Raw genomic sequence first — 14,732 nt, 5'->3', positions numbered from 1 at the left:
GGCCTCGTCTTGCAGTATTGGGCATCTAGCTAGACGAGAGAGAAAGAGAGAGATCTAGTTGTACGGTTGGAAGTCGGAATTGCAACAACATTTCTTTGCAACCAAACTCTTTTCCCCTTTTTTTCGCTTTTTTTTTTAAAGTTTATGGTCCTAGGTTCTTTATGTTGTATCATGGGACAACATAGTCTCCACATTGGAACTTCTTCACTCTACAACAGTTTAGAGAGAGAGAGAGAAAGAGAGGCCTTTTTGATTCTTGATTAGACTGTGGTCATCAGAATTAGCGAATTCCTCGGGTTTGGATCCTCTGCGGTGGCCGAAATCAATAACAGAAATGTGGGATCTCAACGATTCACCGGATCAGAGGCGCGGCGGCGAAGAATCGGAAGGCTGCTCCGAGGAAAAGGGGAAGCGCGTGGGATCGGCTTCGAATTCGAGCTCATCGGCGGTGGTGGTGGAGGAGGAGGAGGAAGGCGTGGGGCCGTGCTCCCCCCTCGTCACGCGGCAGTTCTTTCCGGTGGGGGATGGTGGGCCCCACGGCTTCCCCCGGGCTCACTGGGCCGGGGTCAAATTTTGCCAGTCGACCGAGCCGCAAGTAAGCAACGGAGCGGTGATGGGGAAATCGGCGGCGCAGCCAATGAAGAAGAGCCGGCGAGGGCCGAGGTCGCGGAGCTCGCAATACCGCGGCGTCACGTTCTACCGGAGAACCGGCCGCTGGGAATCGCACATATGGTACATATTACTAAAATTGGCATTTTTCATGTACACACACATACATACATACATATATAGTACTATAAATTGAGTTGAATTTTCTACAGGGATTGCGGGAAGCAAGTCTATTTAGGTTTGTTTTTCATTCTTAAACACTGATTCTTGATTTTGTGATTAATTTGATGGGTGAAAATTGAATCTTGCAATGCATAGGTGGATTCGACACAGCCCATGCCGCGGCCCGGTAAGCTAATTAGCTTTGTGCACGTTTTATTAATGCCTAAACAAAAATCAATGTATAAATCGCAGTGCATATGATAGAGCAGCCATTAAATTCCGAGGAGTCGAAGCAGACATCAACTTCACCTTAGAGGACTACGAACCCGACTTAAAACAGGTAGGAATTTATCAATTTTAACATCAGTACCTAATTGTTTTAATTTTAGTATTATGAATGTGAGATTGTGATTTCACAGATGAGCAATCTAACAAAGGAGGAATTTGTGCACGTACTTCGCCGCCAAAGCACTGGCTTCCCAAGAGGGAGTTCAAAATATAGAGGTGTCACTTTGCACAAATGTGGTAGATGGGAAGCTAGGATGGGCCAATTTCTTGGCAAAAAGTAACAACAATTCTTTAATTTTTCGTTTAACAATTTTTGAATAAATATTCTTAAATTCGTGTTTGTTGTTACCGTGACGTCATGCAGGTACGTTTATTTGGGTCTTTTCGATACCGAAGTCGAAGCTGCAAGGTACGTAGGTTCATGGCCTCTAAAATAGTGGTCCGAAAATTAATGTCGGTTTTAAAGATGAATTATTTTATTTCTTGTACTAGGGCTTATGATAAAGCCTCCATAAAATGCAACGGCAAAGAAGCTGTTACCAATTTCGATCCCACCATTTATGATGATGAACTCAAATCAGCAGGTATATATACTAATACTACTATACACTAACTATTACCGTTGGACAAATAATTTCTTGCAACCAACTCAGAATCTTCCAATAATGCATCAGATCACAATCTCGACTTGAGCTTAGGGAATTCTGCTTCGCCACAAGCCAACGCGATCAGCAACGAGGCCCCTCGATACCAAATGTTCAATAGGCCATATGGATACCTCGAAGGAGGAGGACGAGCGGTTGGTGTATCGAGAAATGCACAACAATGGCAAATGAATGAAGCTCGAATGTTTGCTAATGCCGCAGCATCATCAGGATTCCCATCAGCTCATCAAAATTGGATTCATAAAAATGGGATCCACCCTCTCATCAGGCCATCTTAGTTTTCTTCTATTTCAGAGAATATCACCATTTGTACCCTATTTCCCCACTGGTAACTTTATTTTAACAAATTAAATAAAATTTCTAGAGTTAGATTTGACAATTGGCTTGATTATTACGTGACAACGAAATGTTTGAATCAAATATTTGATGCGCAAAGGTAGTTGTCTTGACTTTTCAAAATATGATAGAAATTGTGAAATTAGTAATTAAGATTTCGTTTCAATCAGTGTCCTTGGACTATAGTATTTTATAATTGGGCATCAACTTGACATTTTATCATAAATTAAAAGGTGATATTGAAAGGCTCTTTTACTTTTTCTTTATAGTAACTCCTTACCTAAAACAAAATATCCTATGATGTTGTGGGATGCAAATAAAAAGAATGTGAGAAATTAGAAAGAAAAAAAAAGTGGGGAGAGGAATGGTGAGAAATATGAGTGCTGAATTGTCAACATCGTTGGTGTCCTTGGAATCAGTTCTCAAGAGCAAAAGCAATTCATACAGACAATTGCTATAATGGTGAGATGGACTTAACCTAACTCTACTCGAGCTTGCAACCACCCCCACCCACAACACTCACACACCTTCATTTGGCCTTGTTGTAATATTATTCCACTACTCTCTGTTACTACAGTCGTATTTCTACTTGTACGGGTGTTCAGTTTGCAAGATTGTACTTATCTCGGATTAAATATCTAGTATGTTTGATTCATGTAATTTAATCTCATAACTCAATCCTAGATGAATAATTATGGAATAATTAGTCATAGCTAACCCCCTCCAAGTAAAATAATCTCACACTCAATCCTAGATTACTATGGAACGTACCAAAATGACAAAATGACTCTATTACTATGGAACGGAGGGAGTACTATTTTATCTAGGAAACCGAACACCACCGTATAGAATAGATTTTATTGTTTTAAATCTTATCCTGTTATAGTACAATATACTGTATATATTATTAATTTCATTCCAAGGTAAACCATGTTTATTTATTATTTATTTTTATCTAAAACGTCACAAGCTAAGTGATACTACATTTTTTTCGCAAAAATTAAATCCTTTTGTCAGCCATACTTTATTTTATTAAATTTTATCACTCCTATCTTTTTTCTCCTACTTTATGATTTCTCTATTTAATTCTTTAAAGGTTATTTTCTTAAGTCCTGCGTCAAAGTAAAATGCATCACTTTAAGTCGAGGCCGATGGAATAATAACATTGTAAATAATATTCTTCTATATCATAAATATAGTTATAGATTATGTGTACTCTGTAATAAGTGATTAAAAGATGTTAGTAGGAGTACTATTTAAAAAATGATCACCTAGTACGAAGGTAAGGAGGAGACCTACTTTATCCTAGACATCCACGACAAACAAATTTCTCTACACTACGAGGTTTACCTTTGATGCTTTACTACTAATCACTAAAATAATATACATCGCATCCAGATATTCAACCTTGTTTATCCCCACTAAATTTTATATGTAGGTTGGTTACAAAAAACATTAAAATAATTGGGAAAATTTCGTCACCTGTGACGTCATCATCGATTATACTATCTACCAATTACCTTCAATATTTAGTCATGTTGCTAATAATTTATTCGCACAATTATTTGCTAACAGCACCTCGTCGTGCGTAGAAGAGTCGAGAGTAACCTCGATTAATTATATGGTTATAAAATTAAGATGGCAAAAGGTCAAGAATCATCCCTCTTTATTTTATTTTATTCAATTTAAATTTGTGCTTTCGCATTTTTTATTTTTTTACTGTACGTACTAGGAGAAGGCAAGTTGAAAACTAGGTAGGTTTACAATAATATGATATGGCTTGTTTTAAGGTTTTGTTCGATCCACACGATACCTCAGGTGGTCCAATGCTTTCATATTATATTTGTATACGGAGTATTTTCTTTTATTATAATCCCTCTGTTTCCAAAGAAGATGACTCGTCCTTAGACGGCACAAGATTTTATATAGTTTTATTTTAGGTGTTTAATGGAGAGAATAAAGTAAGAGAGGAAAAATAAATTCGAGATAAAAGAATTTCTATCTTTAAATGGGGCAAACTAAATGAAAAATGGAACATCTTCGATGGGACGGATCAACCTACAAAATTTAGATAGTGTTAACTCATTAAAATTTATAAATAATCAAAAATTTCAAACTCATATACGATCTATTCAACAAAAATCAGACTTTCACTACAAAAAAATCATCATTTCATCACACTTAAAAATATCAGCATATATATTATTTTATTACACTTCATCTATAATCACAGTGGGTGCAAGTGTGATAACGAAAGATGTAATAATAGTTTGAGTGAAAGGATAGAGGGTCTACTATTTCACTTGGAAACGTAATGTAAAATCACTTGTAGTGTCATTCGAGAATGTCATAAGACATAATCTGAGATTACACCATCTTAGTACGTATGAAAATTTAAAAAAATACCACATGTGAATGGTTCTAATTACATTACCCCCTGATTGTATGTAATTTACAATTTTCACCTACGAATTTCCATAATTTATACGTAACAGAAGTGTGAGTATATATGATTGTTCAAATGACATCTAACTCCAGTGTAACGTTAGTGTATGATATAAATGTTATGAAAATCAGTGTATTGTTTGAGTATCTATGCTCACAGTTTTAATTGTGACAAAATTAATGTAATAACAGGTCAAATTTTTAGTAGTGTTTTAATGAACCAAGGTAAATGTATCAAACATATTCCTAACGCAAGCATACACTCAAGAACTACATGACCATGACTTCAACTTATGTGAAATAAAGTGGGCAAAGCTTGTGCCTAGACTATATTTTTTGCCAATGCAATAATATCACTGCCATCATATAAGATACATAGACGTTTAACAAAGTGACAAATAAAATAAATCAAAGATTTAACATCTTCCTACAACTACATTACAACAAGTTCTCCCTCTCTTCCACCGAAACTGGCTCACTTTTCTTTTTAGTTAATTTATCCCACCTATACAATATGACACTAAAAATAGAAACTCATTTATATCTACAATATTCTCTATTCCCCTTACACACATATATCTACTAAAGAATCATTCTCTTCCACAATTGTTATGAAGTTAACATGAGTTGATACATCAACAACTCTGAAATTAGAAGATAGTACAATACTCTGTCTCTCCCATTAAAAATGAAGCATTTTCTTTTTTTGATCGTCCCATTATAAATGCAACATTTTCTAAAATGGAAACAACACTATCTTTATTTTTTCCTCTCTCTTACTTTACTCTCTCTTCATTAACTCACAAAACAACACTGCATAAAATCTTGTTGAGTACAAACCTATCCCACATCGGAAATCTGAGGGAAGTTGGAAGGTATATATAATTCCTGTCCAACCCCAATTAGTTTGAGGCCTTTTGGGAGTGACCCAAAAATAAATCCGTGCGGGCTAGACCCAAAGCGGACAATATCAAACTAATGTTGCCGACGTCGACAATCCTGACAAGTGGTATTAACTAATGTTGCCGACGTCGACAATCCTGACAAGTGGTATTAGAGCCTGGTTTTCGGACTAGGGTTTTAAATTCCTAACAGAGTTTTGAATTCCGCATTTGTTAGGGTTTTGTGAGAAGTCTGTTTATCTGACATTGTAATGATGCATCTGCATGGGAGAATTCAAGTCAATGTGGAGATTTGTTAGTATGTCTTGAATCTGTATAGATTATGTTTTCGAATTGGGATAGGATTATGTTTCCAAATTAGGATAGGATCTCATGTGTGCCTATTTATATGGGATTAGGCACATAATAATCCTGCTGATCTGAAATGAGGCTGAAATCTGTAGCCACAATCTGAGTTAAATGACATTGTAATGATGCATCTGCATGGGAGAATTTAAGTCAAGGTGGAGATTTGTTAGTATGCCTTGAATCTGTATAGATTATGTTTTCGAATTGGGATAGGATTATGTTTCCAAATTAGGATAGAATCTCATGTGTGCCTATTTATATGGGATTAGGCACATAATAATCCTGCTGATCTGAAATGAGGCTGAAATCTGTAGCCACAATCTGAGTTAAATATGTTCTCCGTTCCTGCTCGTGGATGTAGCAATTGGCGAACAACGTAAAATTAAGTGTCTCTTTACGTTTCTGTTCTTGTCTCGATTATACAGTTGCTCTATTCTGTCACAACAAATCTCGTGCCGAAAATCAAATGTTTCATATTTATTGGGACGGAAGTAGTATAAAAAACACGCATAAGTGGAAAATAACAAGTGAAATGTTGATCATAATCTTGATTCTTGCACATGCCCTTAATTAAGAGAGATCAATAAAATTATGGCAAGCGAATGAAATTATATGTTGATTTTAGAAGCGATGACGATCAAGAATAAAACGAACACAATAGCGAGGATTTACGTGGTTCGTCGAAGGTCTACATGCATGGAAGAACGAGCAGACACAATCTTTATTTCGAGTTTGGTGAATACATATGTTACAATTTGAATCGGAAGAACACTAGAAGAAATACAGAACAAGAACTCAACAATCTCGAACTAAGTCTTCGCAGCTGACATGAATCTCTCAAGGATCGACTCAGCTGATCTCTCTCTCGTGAACTAACTCTCTCATCTCTCCCCCTTTCTGATTTTGAGCTGAAAACAAGATCCAGCAATCCACGGTCCAGATTAAACCTTATCTCTCCGCGAATGTCAGCCGTCGGATCAGATCAATTAGCTCAACAGACTCCACATATCCGTTGGAGATAAATCGCTCCCTTTAAAATGCGACTTCCCCTTCTGTGGTCTCGGGTTCAAGTCATTTTGAGACCACCAAAACCCCAACATTATACATTATTCAAGAAAGAGCATCACTTAACAAGCCATTTAGTCTTAGCATTCCAATTGGCTTTCCATGAACCTCCTAAATTTTTGGAACTGAAGTACCCAAAGGAAATGAACATATACTTCCTACGTCCCGCTTTAGCAGTCTCAGTCACTTTTGAGCACTCATTTTGTAAAATTGATAATAAGTAGTAGTTAAAGTGGAGAAATGGTGAAGTAAGTTAGAGAATAATGTAGATAAAACTCTTCTCTACATTATTCTCTAACTTACTTCACCATTTCTCCACTTTAGCTATATATTATCATTTTTACAAAACGAGTTTTCAAAAGTGACTTAGACTACTAAAATGAGTATACTAAAATGAAAAGCCAGCTAAACGAAGTTCATGAGATGAGCATATACTAGAATCAAGAGTTTATCATTTGGCAAAACCCTCTCTTAAACAAACAAAGCAGCCTGCAGACAAGGTAACAACCAATTTATTAAAATCTCCTTCATGGTCAATTCCAAGTATTGGCGAATCTAGACTTTTTTATTTGGGGTACGATAAATAATTACATCTTCGAGCTTCAGAATCGATTACCTATCTTCTCTTTAACATGTCGTCGTTTTTTTTTAAAAAGCTTCATTATCTTTTATTTGGATAACTTCCACTGTCAAAAATGAAAATTCTTATATTTATAAATTAGGGATAACTTATTTAACCTTTTGCAAAGTGCGTTATTTTTAATGACAAAACATCTTTTCGCTTATTTAAGAAAAAATTCAATAATTTTAAAAAATTGAAAAAGATATGCATTAGAAATACGTACAAAGATAAAAATACAAAATTTATTACAAGATGATTAAAATACTTTACAAAATATTTGAAAAATGATTAAACTAATCCAAATATATTAAAAAGGACAACATATACATTTAATTAAAACAAAATGCACTACAAAAAAGTTAAAAATACAAAAAGTTAAAAGGAAATAAACTTGAGAATAGTGAAAAGATAAAGGAAATTAAATATATTAGAAGAAAAATAAAAAAATGTTACATAAAAAAAATTAATGGCATTAAATAGTTTAATGCATTAGGAATAATAAAAGGTAAAAAAACGAATAATTGAGAGAGGATAACATAAAATTATTATGAAATTATGAAACGTACTTTAGGAGACTCGAACTTGTTGGGTCTAGCAGGACTACAGGAGAGATATCCTGGGAATTGTACCACTGGTCATCGGCTGCGCTTATATTTAGACGAATCCTATATAGTATTATTACAAATTTTTAGAGATACAGTTGTACCCTTTTGTTCCGATCTAGATCCGCTAGTGATTCCAATTCTGTTTAATAGAGGAAAAAGAACCTACCAAGCACCTTTTTACCAACAATCTCGGAGGTAGTCCTAGCTTTTCTACAACAATATCACTAATCACATTGGCTAGAATTTCTCCATTGATGTCCACACTACAAACTCTATCTATTACATAACAACGTGTGGACAATGCATTCTCTCTCAACCGATTATCATACTCCTAAATGTTCTTTCTCAAAAATCTTCTATATAATTGTTTAGACATAATGTTAACATGCAAAAAAAATTGCCAAATAAGAGTCAAAAGATGTTGGGTTTTTTTATACAAGAGCTTGAAAATTACAAAAAAGATTACCAAAACAGAATTAAAAATAAAACTCAAAATTTCCAAAAAGTACAAAAAGAATTACTGTCATTATTTTTATTTTATTAAAATCTCAAAAAAAAGGAAAAATTGTTTAAAAATTCACCTGCACTGAAACACGAGAAGATGATAGAGTGGAAAATAGCGGCGCCGGTGATCAAAGGGCGAGGGAGTGTGTTAGAGCATCTTCAAAGAGTCTATTTATCTTTCTAATAAGTGAAATATATTCTTTTTAAAAATAATACATTCCATTGAAAAAAGATAATATATAAAAAGGTAAATTATTTTATAAAATAAAACAATAATATAATATGCATTCTAAAACATAAAGTGTAGTACATTCTCAAATACTGTTTTCTTTGAAGAATAATTTTTTATAAAAGAAAGGTAAATGTGATAGTTATAAGATACATATTTAAAATAGGAAAAGATATAATAGCTTCTCAAATATTTTTTCCATTAGAAAATGAGTTATCATAAAAAAAAGGTAAATATATGATAATTATATGACTTTAATGAGAATGAGAGTGAGAGTGAGGTGGTATAAACCCCTTCGGGCCAGGTCAAATGGGCCTAGCCAAGGTGGTCCGAGATATTTTATTTGTGTTGGGCCGTGCCTATTTTATTCAACGGAACTAATTCTTATGGTTGGGCTAGTCCTTTTTAAATGAATGATATCTATCAATATATAAATGGGGAGTTTTTTGGGTTGCCACGTGGCACACTTTTGGGCGGAAAACTATCAATTGGGTAAACAAAAAGGCAAATATTATTGGATAAAAATTGGTCCAATGAAATACAGGAAAAAATGGCTTCTCCACGAAGTTTAAGACATTTATATAGACACACCATTGATTGATTCTCCATTTTTGTGGACTGATTTTTTGATTTTTTTACTGCAGCATAGCAGAGTGCTTGGAATCCAGCGACAGCTCCGACGAGAGGGCGGCAGGCTGAGGGAGACGGGGCGGTGGAAGCAAGGCTGCGGCTGGCCGACAGAAAACGTGGGATCCGAAGCGAGAGGGATGGGAGGAAAGTTGAGAAGACGAAAAAGAAGAGGAAGAAGAGAGAGAAGTAAGGTGGCGGCGGCGGATTCATTCAAAGATCCGAATGCGCCAGAGTCAGGAAATGAGGGAGCTTGTGGGTGAGGTGGCCGGAAGCTGGTGTTCAGCAGTCAGCACGACGGTGAGCCTAGCGGCGCCGGCATGGGCCGGCGGAAAAGAAGAGGTGCATGTTGGCGGCGGGAAGCTGGTGTTCAGCGGGTTCCACATATTAGACGGTAGAGAGAAGGAAATGAGGGAATGGAGGAAGGCGTTGGCGTTGCTCGCGGCGAGGCGGCGGCGGCGAGGGGAGTGAGAAAGATATAGAGGCGCTACTTTAGGTTTATGATATTAGCTGTAGAAGAAAGTTGGATCATTGTATAGTATGTATACGCAACATTGTTTGGGCTTAGCGTATTGAATTTTAGAATTTGGGTTTTAAGAATACAAAATTTTATAATTGAATTATTTTTTAATTAGTTAGAGATTTTGTTGAGTTTTATATATCAGCCTATATCATGTCTTAATTAGGACTTCTAATATGTTCTATGTAATTGTATACATTTTTTAAACTAATTTTTTTTATTTAAGTATATAATTTAAGTAAATATGTTGAAATTATTTATATTCATGTTGAAATTATTTATATTCATAATTAAAATTTTCATATAGATTTAATTTATAAATACAAATTTATAAAGGGGAAAGAAGTTGAAAAGAGGCATAAAAAATTGTGCTAGAAGATAGGGCTTAGAATTTAATTAATTATGAAATATACCAAGCATTAATTTTAATATTTAAAATTATTTCTATTCTTAAATAAATTTTTTTATATATATTTAATATTTAAGATAGTATAATTCATAAATACTATTTTATAGAAGGAAAAGAAGTTGAAAGAGGTATAAATTATTAATGGCATTAATGTGTGCTAGAACATTAGATTTTAATTAATTATGAAATATTTGAATAAAATCAAGTATTAATTTTAATGTTTAAAGTTTTGTGTTCCAACAGTTAATTTTTCTTGGAAACCTTCCACTTCCATTTATTTTTCACAAAATTTTTTCTTTTCAAATTTTGATATATATATTAGAACCTGATGTAGGAAACTAAATAAGGAAAAAGGCGATAATATAATCATACATTTGAAAATGAAAACATTACTCATTGTAAATTAATACATTTATCACCAATATTAATGCTAATTAACACTTTGTATCACTAAAAAACTTTTTATTTCAGATTATAACGTTAATTTCATTTTGAGATTTTTACATGCACATAGGATAGTTAGTAAGTAGTATGAAATTAATTATTAAGTTGTAACTGGAATTTAGTATTTTTTAATACGATTATTATAAAGTTGTTTTTATTTTATTTTATTGTAATATTCATAACGATGCATGATGTAGTATTAAATACTCCCTCCGTCTCTAAAGAGTATAAATATTTGGTTTGTCACTTGTTTTAATGCATAACTGGAAAAGTAAGAGAGAGATAGAAAGAAAAACTTTTTAAAGTATTGTTAATGGAGAATGGGTACCGCTATTAGAGAGAAAGGGGTTTCCAAAATTAGAAAGTTCATACTTTTCAGTGGCGGACTAAAAAGATTATATTTCCTCTATCCCATAAGAATATTCACTCTTTCATTTTTAGTCTATTCCACAAGAATATGCACTCTTTATTTTTAGTCCGTACTTTTCAGGGACGGAGGGACTAATTAGTATAACCGTTATAATTTTACTTTATAATTCAAAATTCATTTTATAAAATGCTTACATGACTCATGCATTCCCGAGGGAAACATGCCAACTATCATAATGTATATATAATCATATATTTTAAAATTGTTTACAATTTTCATTCATTCGTTATAATTGAGTTGATTTTGATTTATTTTTACTGGATAGGATAATGTTTTTTATGACTTTGAGTTATATTTCTTTTATTGTGACAGAATAGAGCAATTGTGTAATCGAGACAAATAGAAACATAAAGAGACATAGAATTTACGTGGTTCACCAACGTTGTGTTGGCTACGTCCACGGTAGAAAACGGAGAACAGATTGTATTCAGATTATTTTCAGATTACAGAGTTATGCGACCTACTTCTATATAAATAGGCACATAGACGACGGGCTAGGCCCAATAAGACAATTAAAGTCTAAAACATAAACATATCACAGCGAGACCCCCATTCGGCTAGCGGCAAACTATACAGATTCAAGGCATACTAACATATTTTTTAATGCTTTTCAAAATATTATGTTTATGAATATTATCATGTATTGAATTTAATTTTGATGAAAGTGAATTTATTCGTTCAAATAATTTTTTTGGTATTTAGGAATACATTTTCCTTTATTTGTATATCTTATTAATACTATTTTTAATTAATACATATTCTTAAAAGAATAGTTTTATATTATTTTCTCTATATTCATTATTTTAATCTATTAAACGGTAAAGATATCTTCATTATTTGAAAATCTTTTGTCCCGTGCATAGCACTATGCACGGGTGGTAACTCTAGTTCTAATTATATGACTTTAATGAGAATGAGAGTGACGGACTTATTTTAAGTGATGCAATCTGTATGAAAGTTTGTTGGGCTCTATTTTCTCATCAACTACGTGATTAAATATTTGAATTAACTTAATAATTTATCTCATGATCAATAGATTTCCGAGCACTACAAAAAAACTCGTCAATTATCCGTCACTAATCAGTAGAATTTCTTCACTTAACAGATTAGTGACAGATCAAGTTTCGGCAGATCCGTCATTAATAAACTTTTCAGTAAACAAATTTTAGTGATGGATTTTCCGTTACTAAAGTTACTATGATGGAAATTATAGGTGACTGCTTGCATTAGTGACAGAGTAATATGTCACTAACTAGTTAGTGACACTTTTAAGTCACTAACTATTTTGAGCTTTTTATGCAGTGAAGTAACTAAATCTCTCTATTTAGTTAAATGTTAGAATAATTAAATCTCTTGATTTAGTTAATCTCAAAATATGTAAATCTCTCTATTTAAATAATCCAACATGATTAAATTATTGGATTTAATTATGTAACTATTTTTCTTACTCCCTCCTCCTCCGTGCGCTATTAAATGTCCCATATTTCCTTTTCCGTCTGTCCGCCAATAAATGTCTCATTTCACTTTTACTATATTTGGTAAGTGGACCCTACATTCCACTAACTCATTCCACTCACATTTTATTATAAAACCAATATATAAAAGTAGGTCCCACATTCCAAACTTTTCTACCCACTTTACTACATAAAGTCAAATAATTTCTTAAAACCCGCGCTAGTCAAATATAAGACATTTAATCACGGACGGATGGAGTATTAATTAATTACAAGCAATTAAATCTTTTGATTTAATTTAAGTAATTTGATCATCTAATCTATACATATATAAAAAGGGAGTTTTGAGAGTTTTTGTATAACTATTTTATGAAAAGGATGTAAATGCAATAAACAAAAATTATTAAATTGGTTAATTGATTACAATCATGATCATATATATAATTGGACAGTTATATATGGTGATGGGATTTCATGATGAGAATTTATTCCTATGCAACAACCATTAGACAATTTCCTTCATCTTCCTTGAGTTTTGGAGAAAATAACAAGAATGTCATTATAAAATTTTAATAAAATTTAAAAAATAAAAAGGTTGTATTTATTGTGTGATAATTATAGAAATGAAAAGATTTTATCTATTTAACAAGTCATTTTCACTGTAGTAAATATTACTACCCCATAAAACATATATCGTACATATATTATACATGGTAAAAAAACAATCTATTTACTATTTAGCAATACTATTATGAAACTATGGCTTTGAATAATTTAATAGTAATTTAATTTAAATATTGTTGGATTTAATGTGTGATTGAAATAATTTAATATTATGATCCATCACTAATGTTATGTCTCAATTCAATCACACATATCAAGTCCCGTACGTTAAATTACATCTAACTAATTGTGCAAAGAAATTAAGAAAAAATAAAATAAAAAGAGAGATCTCTTATGAGAATAATGGCTTGAGTAGTGGAGGATGAATGGATGATAATGGAGAGACATTTATTTGGCTTTTCATTTCTTGTAACCTTCATTGCTTTGACTTGTGGTTTAAGGCGACTTAATTACATAACCTCTCGCATTCTTATTTTGTACCTATAAAAAACATTGATTTGTAGATGGATTACACATCAACAATAGCATTCTTCCTCCTATCTAAAGTTTTCTATATTTTATTGTGCATTTTAGGAGCATTGTATTGCTTGATTCCCGAAGCTTAATCAAGTTCATCAGTGTCTAACAGTTTGAGGTGTTTCTACATATTAGGAGGAAGTTCTTTTATCTATGGGAACAATATGTCAATCCGAGAGCAAATAGCTGGAAGTAATTTGTCTTGCGGGCCGGAAAGAGGGTTTTCCTCGACTCAACTTATAGTTCGATTTGTTTTATTATTTTCATTGTAATTTCTATTCTACTTATTGTTGTTCATTTTTTTATTGTAAATTTGTACTATAGTTAGAATACTACCTACTACGGTTCATGAATTTTATTCCAGTATTTCTAATTTTCATAGTAATCTAATTTTAAATATTTAAATGAATACTCCTACAAAATTATCAATTTGATAATATTAGTATATTATTGTAGTACAATAGACAGTTGAACTATAATTTATAGTATTTTAAATTGTCTATAAATGGACAATTTAAAATACTATAAATTATAGTTTAATTGTCCACTCACTTTTATATGTTTATGTGAATGTTATTTTTATTATAAACATTTATAATATTTATATAAATACTTTAATTTTAATTTTAGATTTATCATCACAAATAGTAGTGTATGGTATTATTTCTGAATTTATTCAATTTTTAAATAATTTTGTACAATGCTAAATTTTTGAACTGTGACGGGGGGAGAATTTTATTGATATTTGGCTCATTTATTGGTCATGATGAGTATATTTTAAAGTTAAGGGTTTAGGATTTAGGTTTCAAGGTTTGAGTTTTTAGTGTATAGGGTCACTATATTGCAATAAAATGAAGCTCGACTAGGAAGTGTCTCACCCGTGCAATCTTAAATTATAGCTTTTGATAACCGATATCTTAAATCTCAT

At 32.6% G+C, this 14,732-nt stretch overlaps 1 protein-coding gene across 1 annotated transcript; it reads left to right on the top strand.

The window, feature by feature from the left end:
• LOC121765554 (floral homeotic protein APETALA 2-like) lies at positions 1 to 2,103 on the top strand. Its single transcript, XM_042161753.1, has 8 exons — positions 1 to 732; positions 822 to 847; positions 928 to 958; positions 1,024 to 1,111; positions 1,191 to 1,336; positions 1,424 to 1,468; positions 1,552 to 1,643; positions 1,734 to 2,103. Exons 1-8 carry the CDS (start codon positions 335 to 337, stop codon positions 2,000 to 2,002), a joined length of 1,095 nt encoding a protein of 364 aa, XP_042017687.1. The 5' UTR covers positions 1 to 334; the 3' UTR covers positions 2,003 to 2,103.
• Positions 2,104 to 14,732: the final 12,629 nt, after the last annotated feature.

The sequence above is a fragment of the Salvia splendens genome, chromosome 14, assembly GCF_004379255.2.
Source record: "Salvia splendens isolate huo1 chromosome 14, SspV2, whole genome shotgun sequence".
Taxonomy (NCBI): domain Eukaryota; kingdom Viridiplantae; phylum Streptophyta; class Magnoliopsida; order Lamiales; family Lamiaceae; genus Salvia; species Salvia splendens.
The sequence above is the reverse complement of the archived record's forward strand: the minus strand, read 5'-3'. Positions and strand labels throughout refer to the sequence as shown.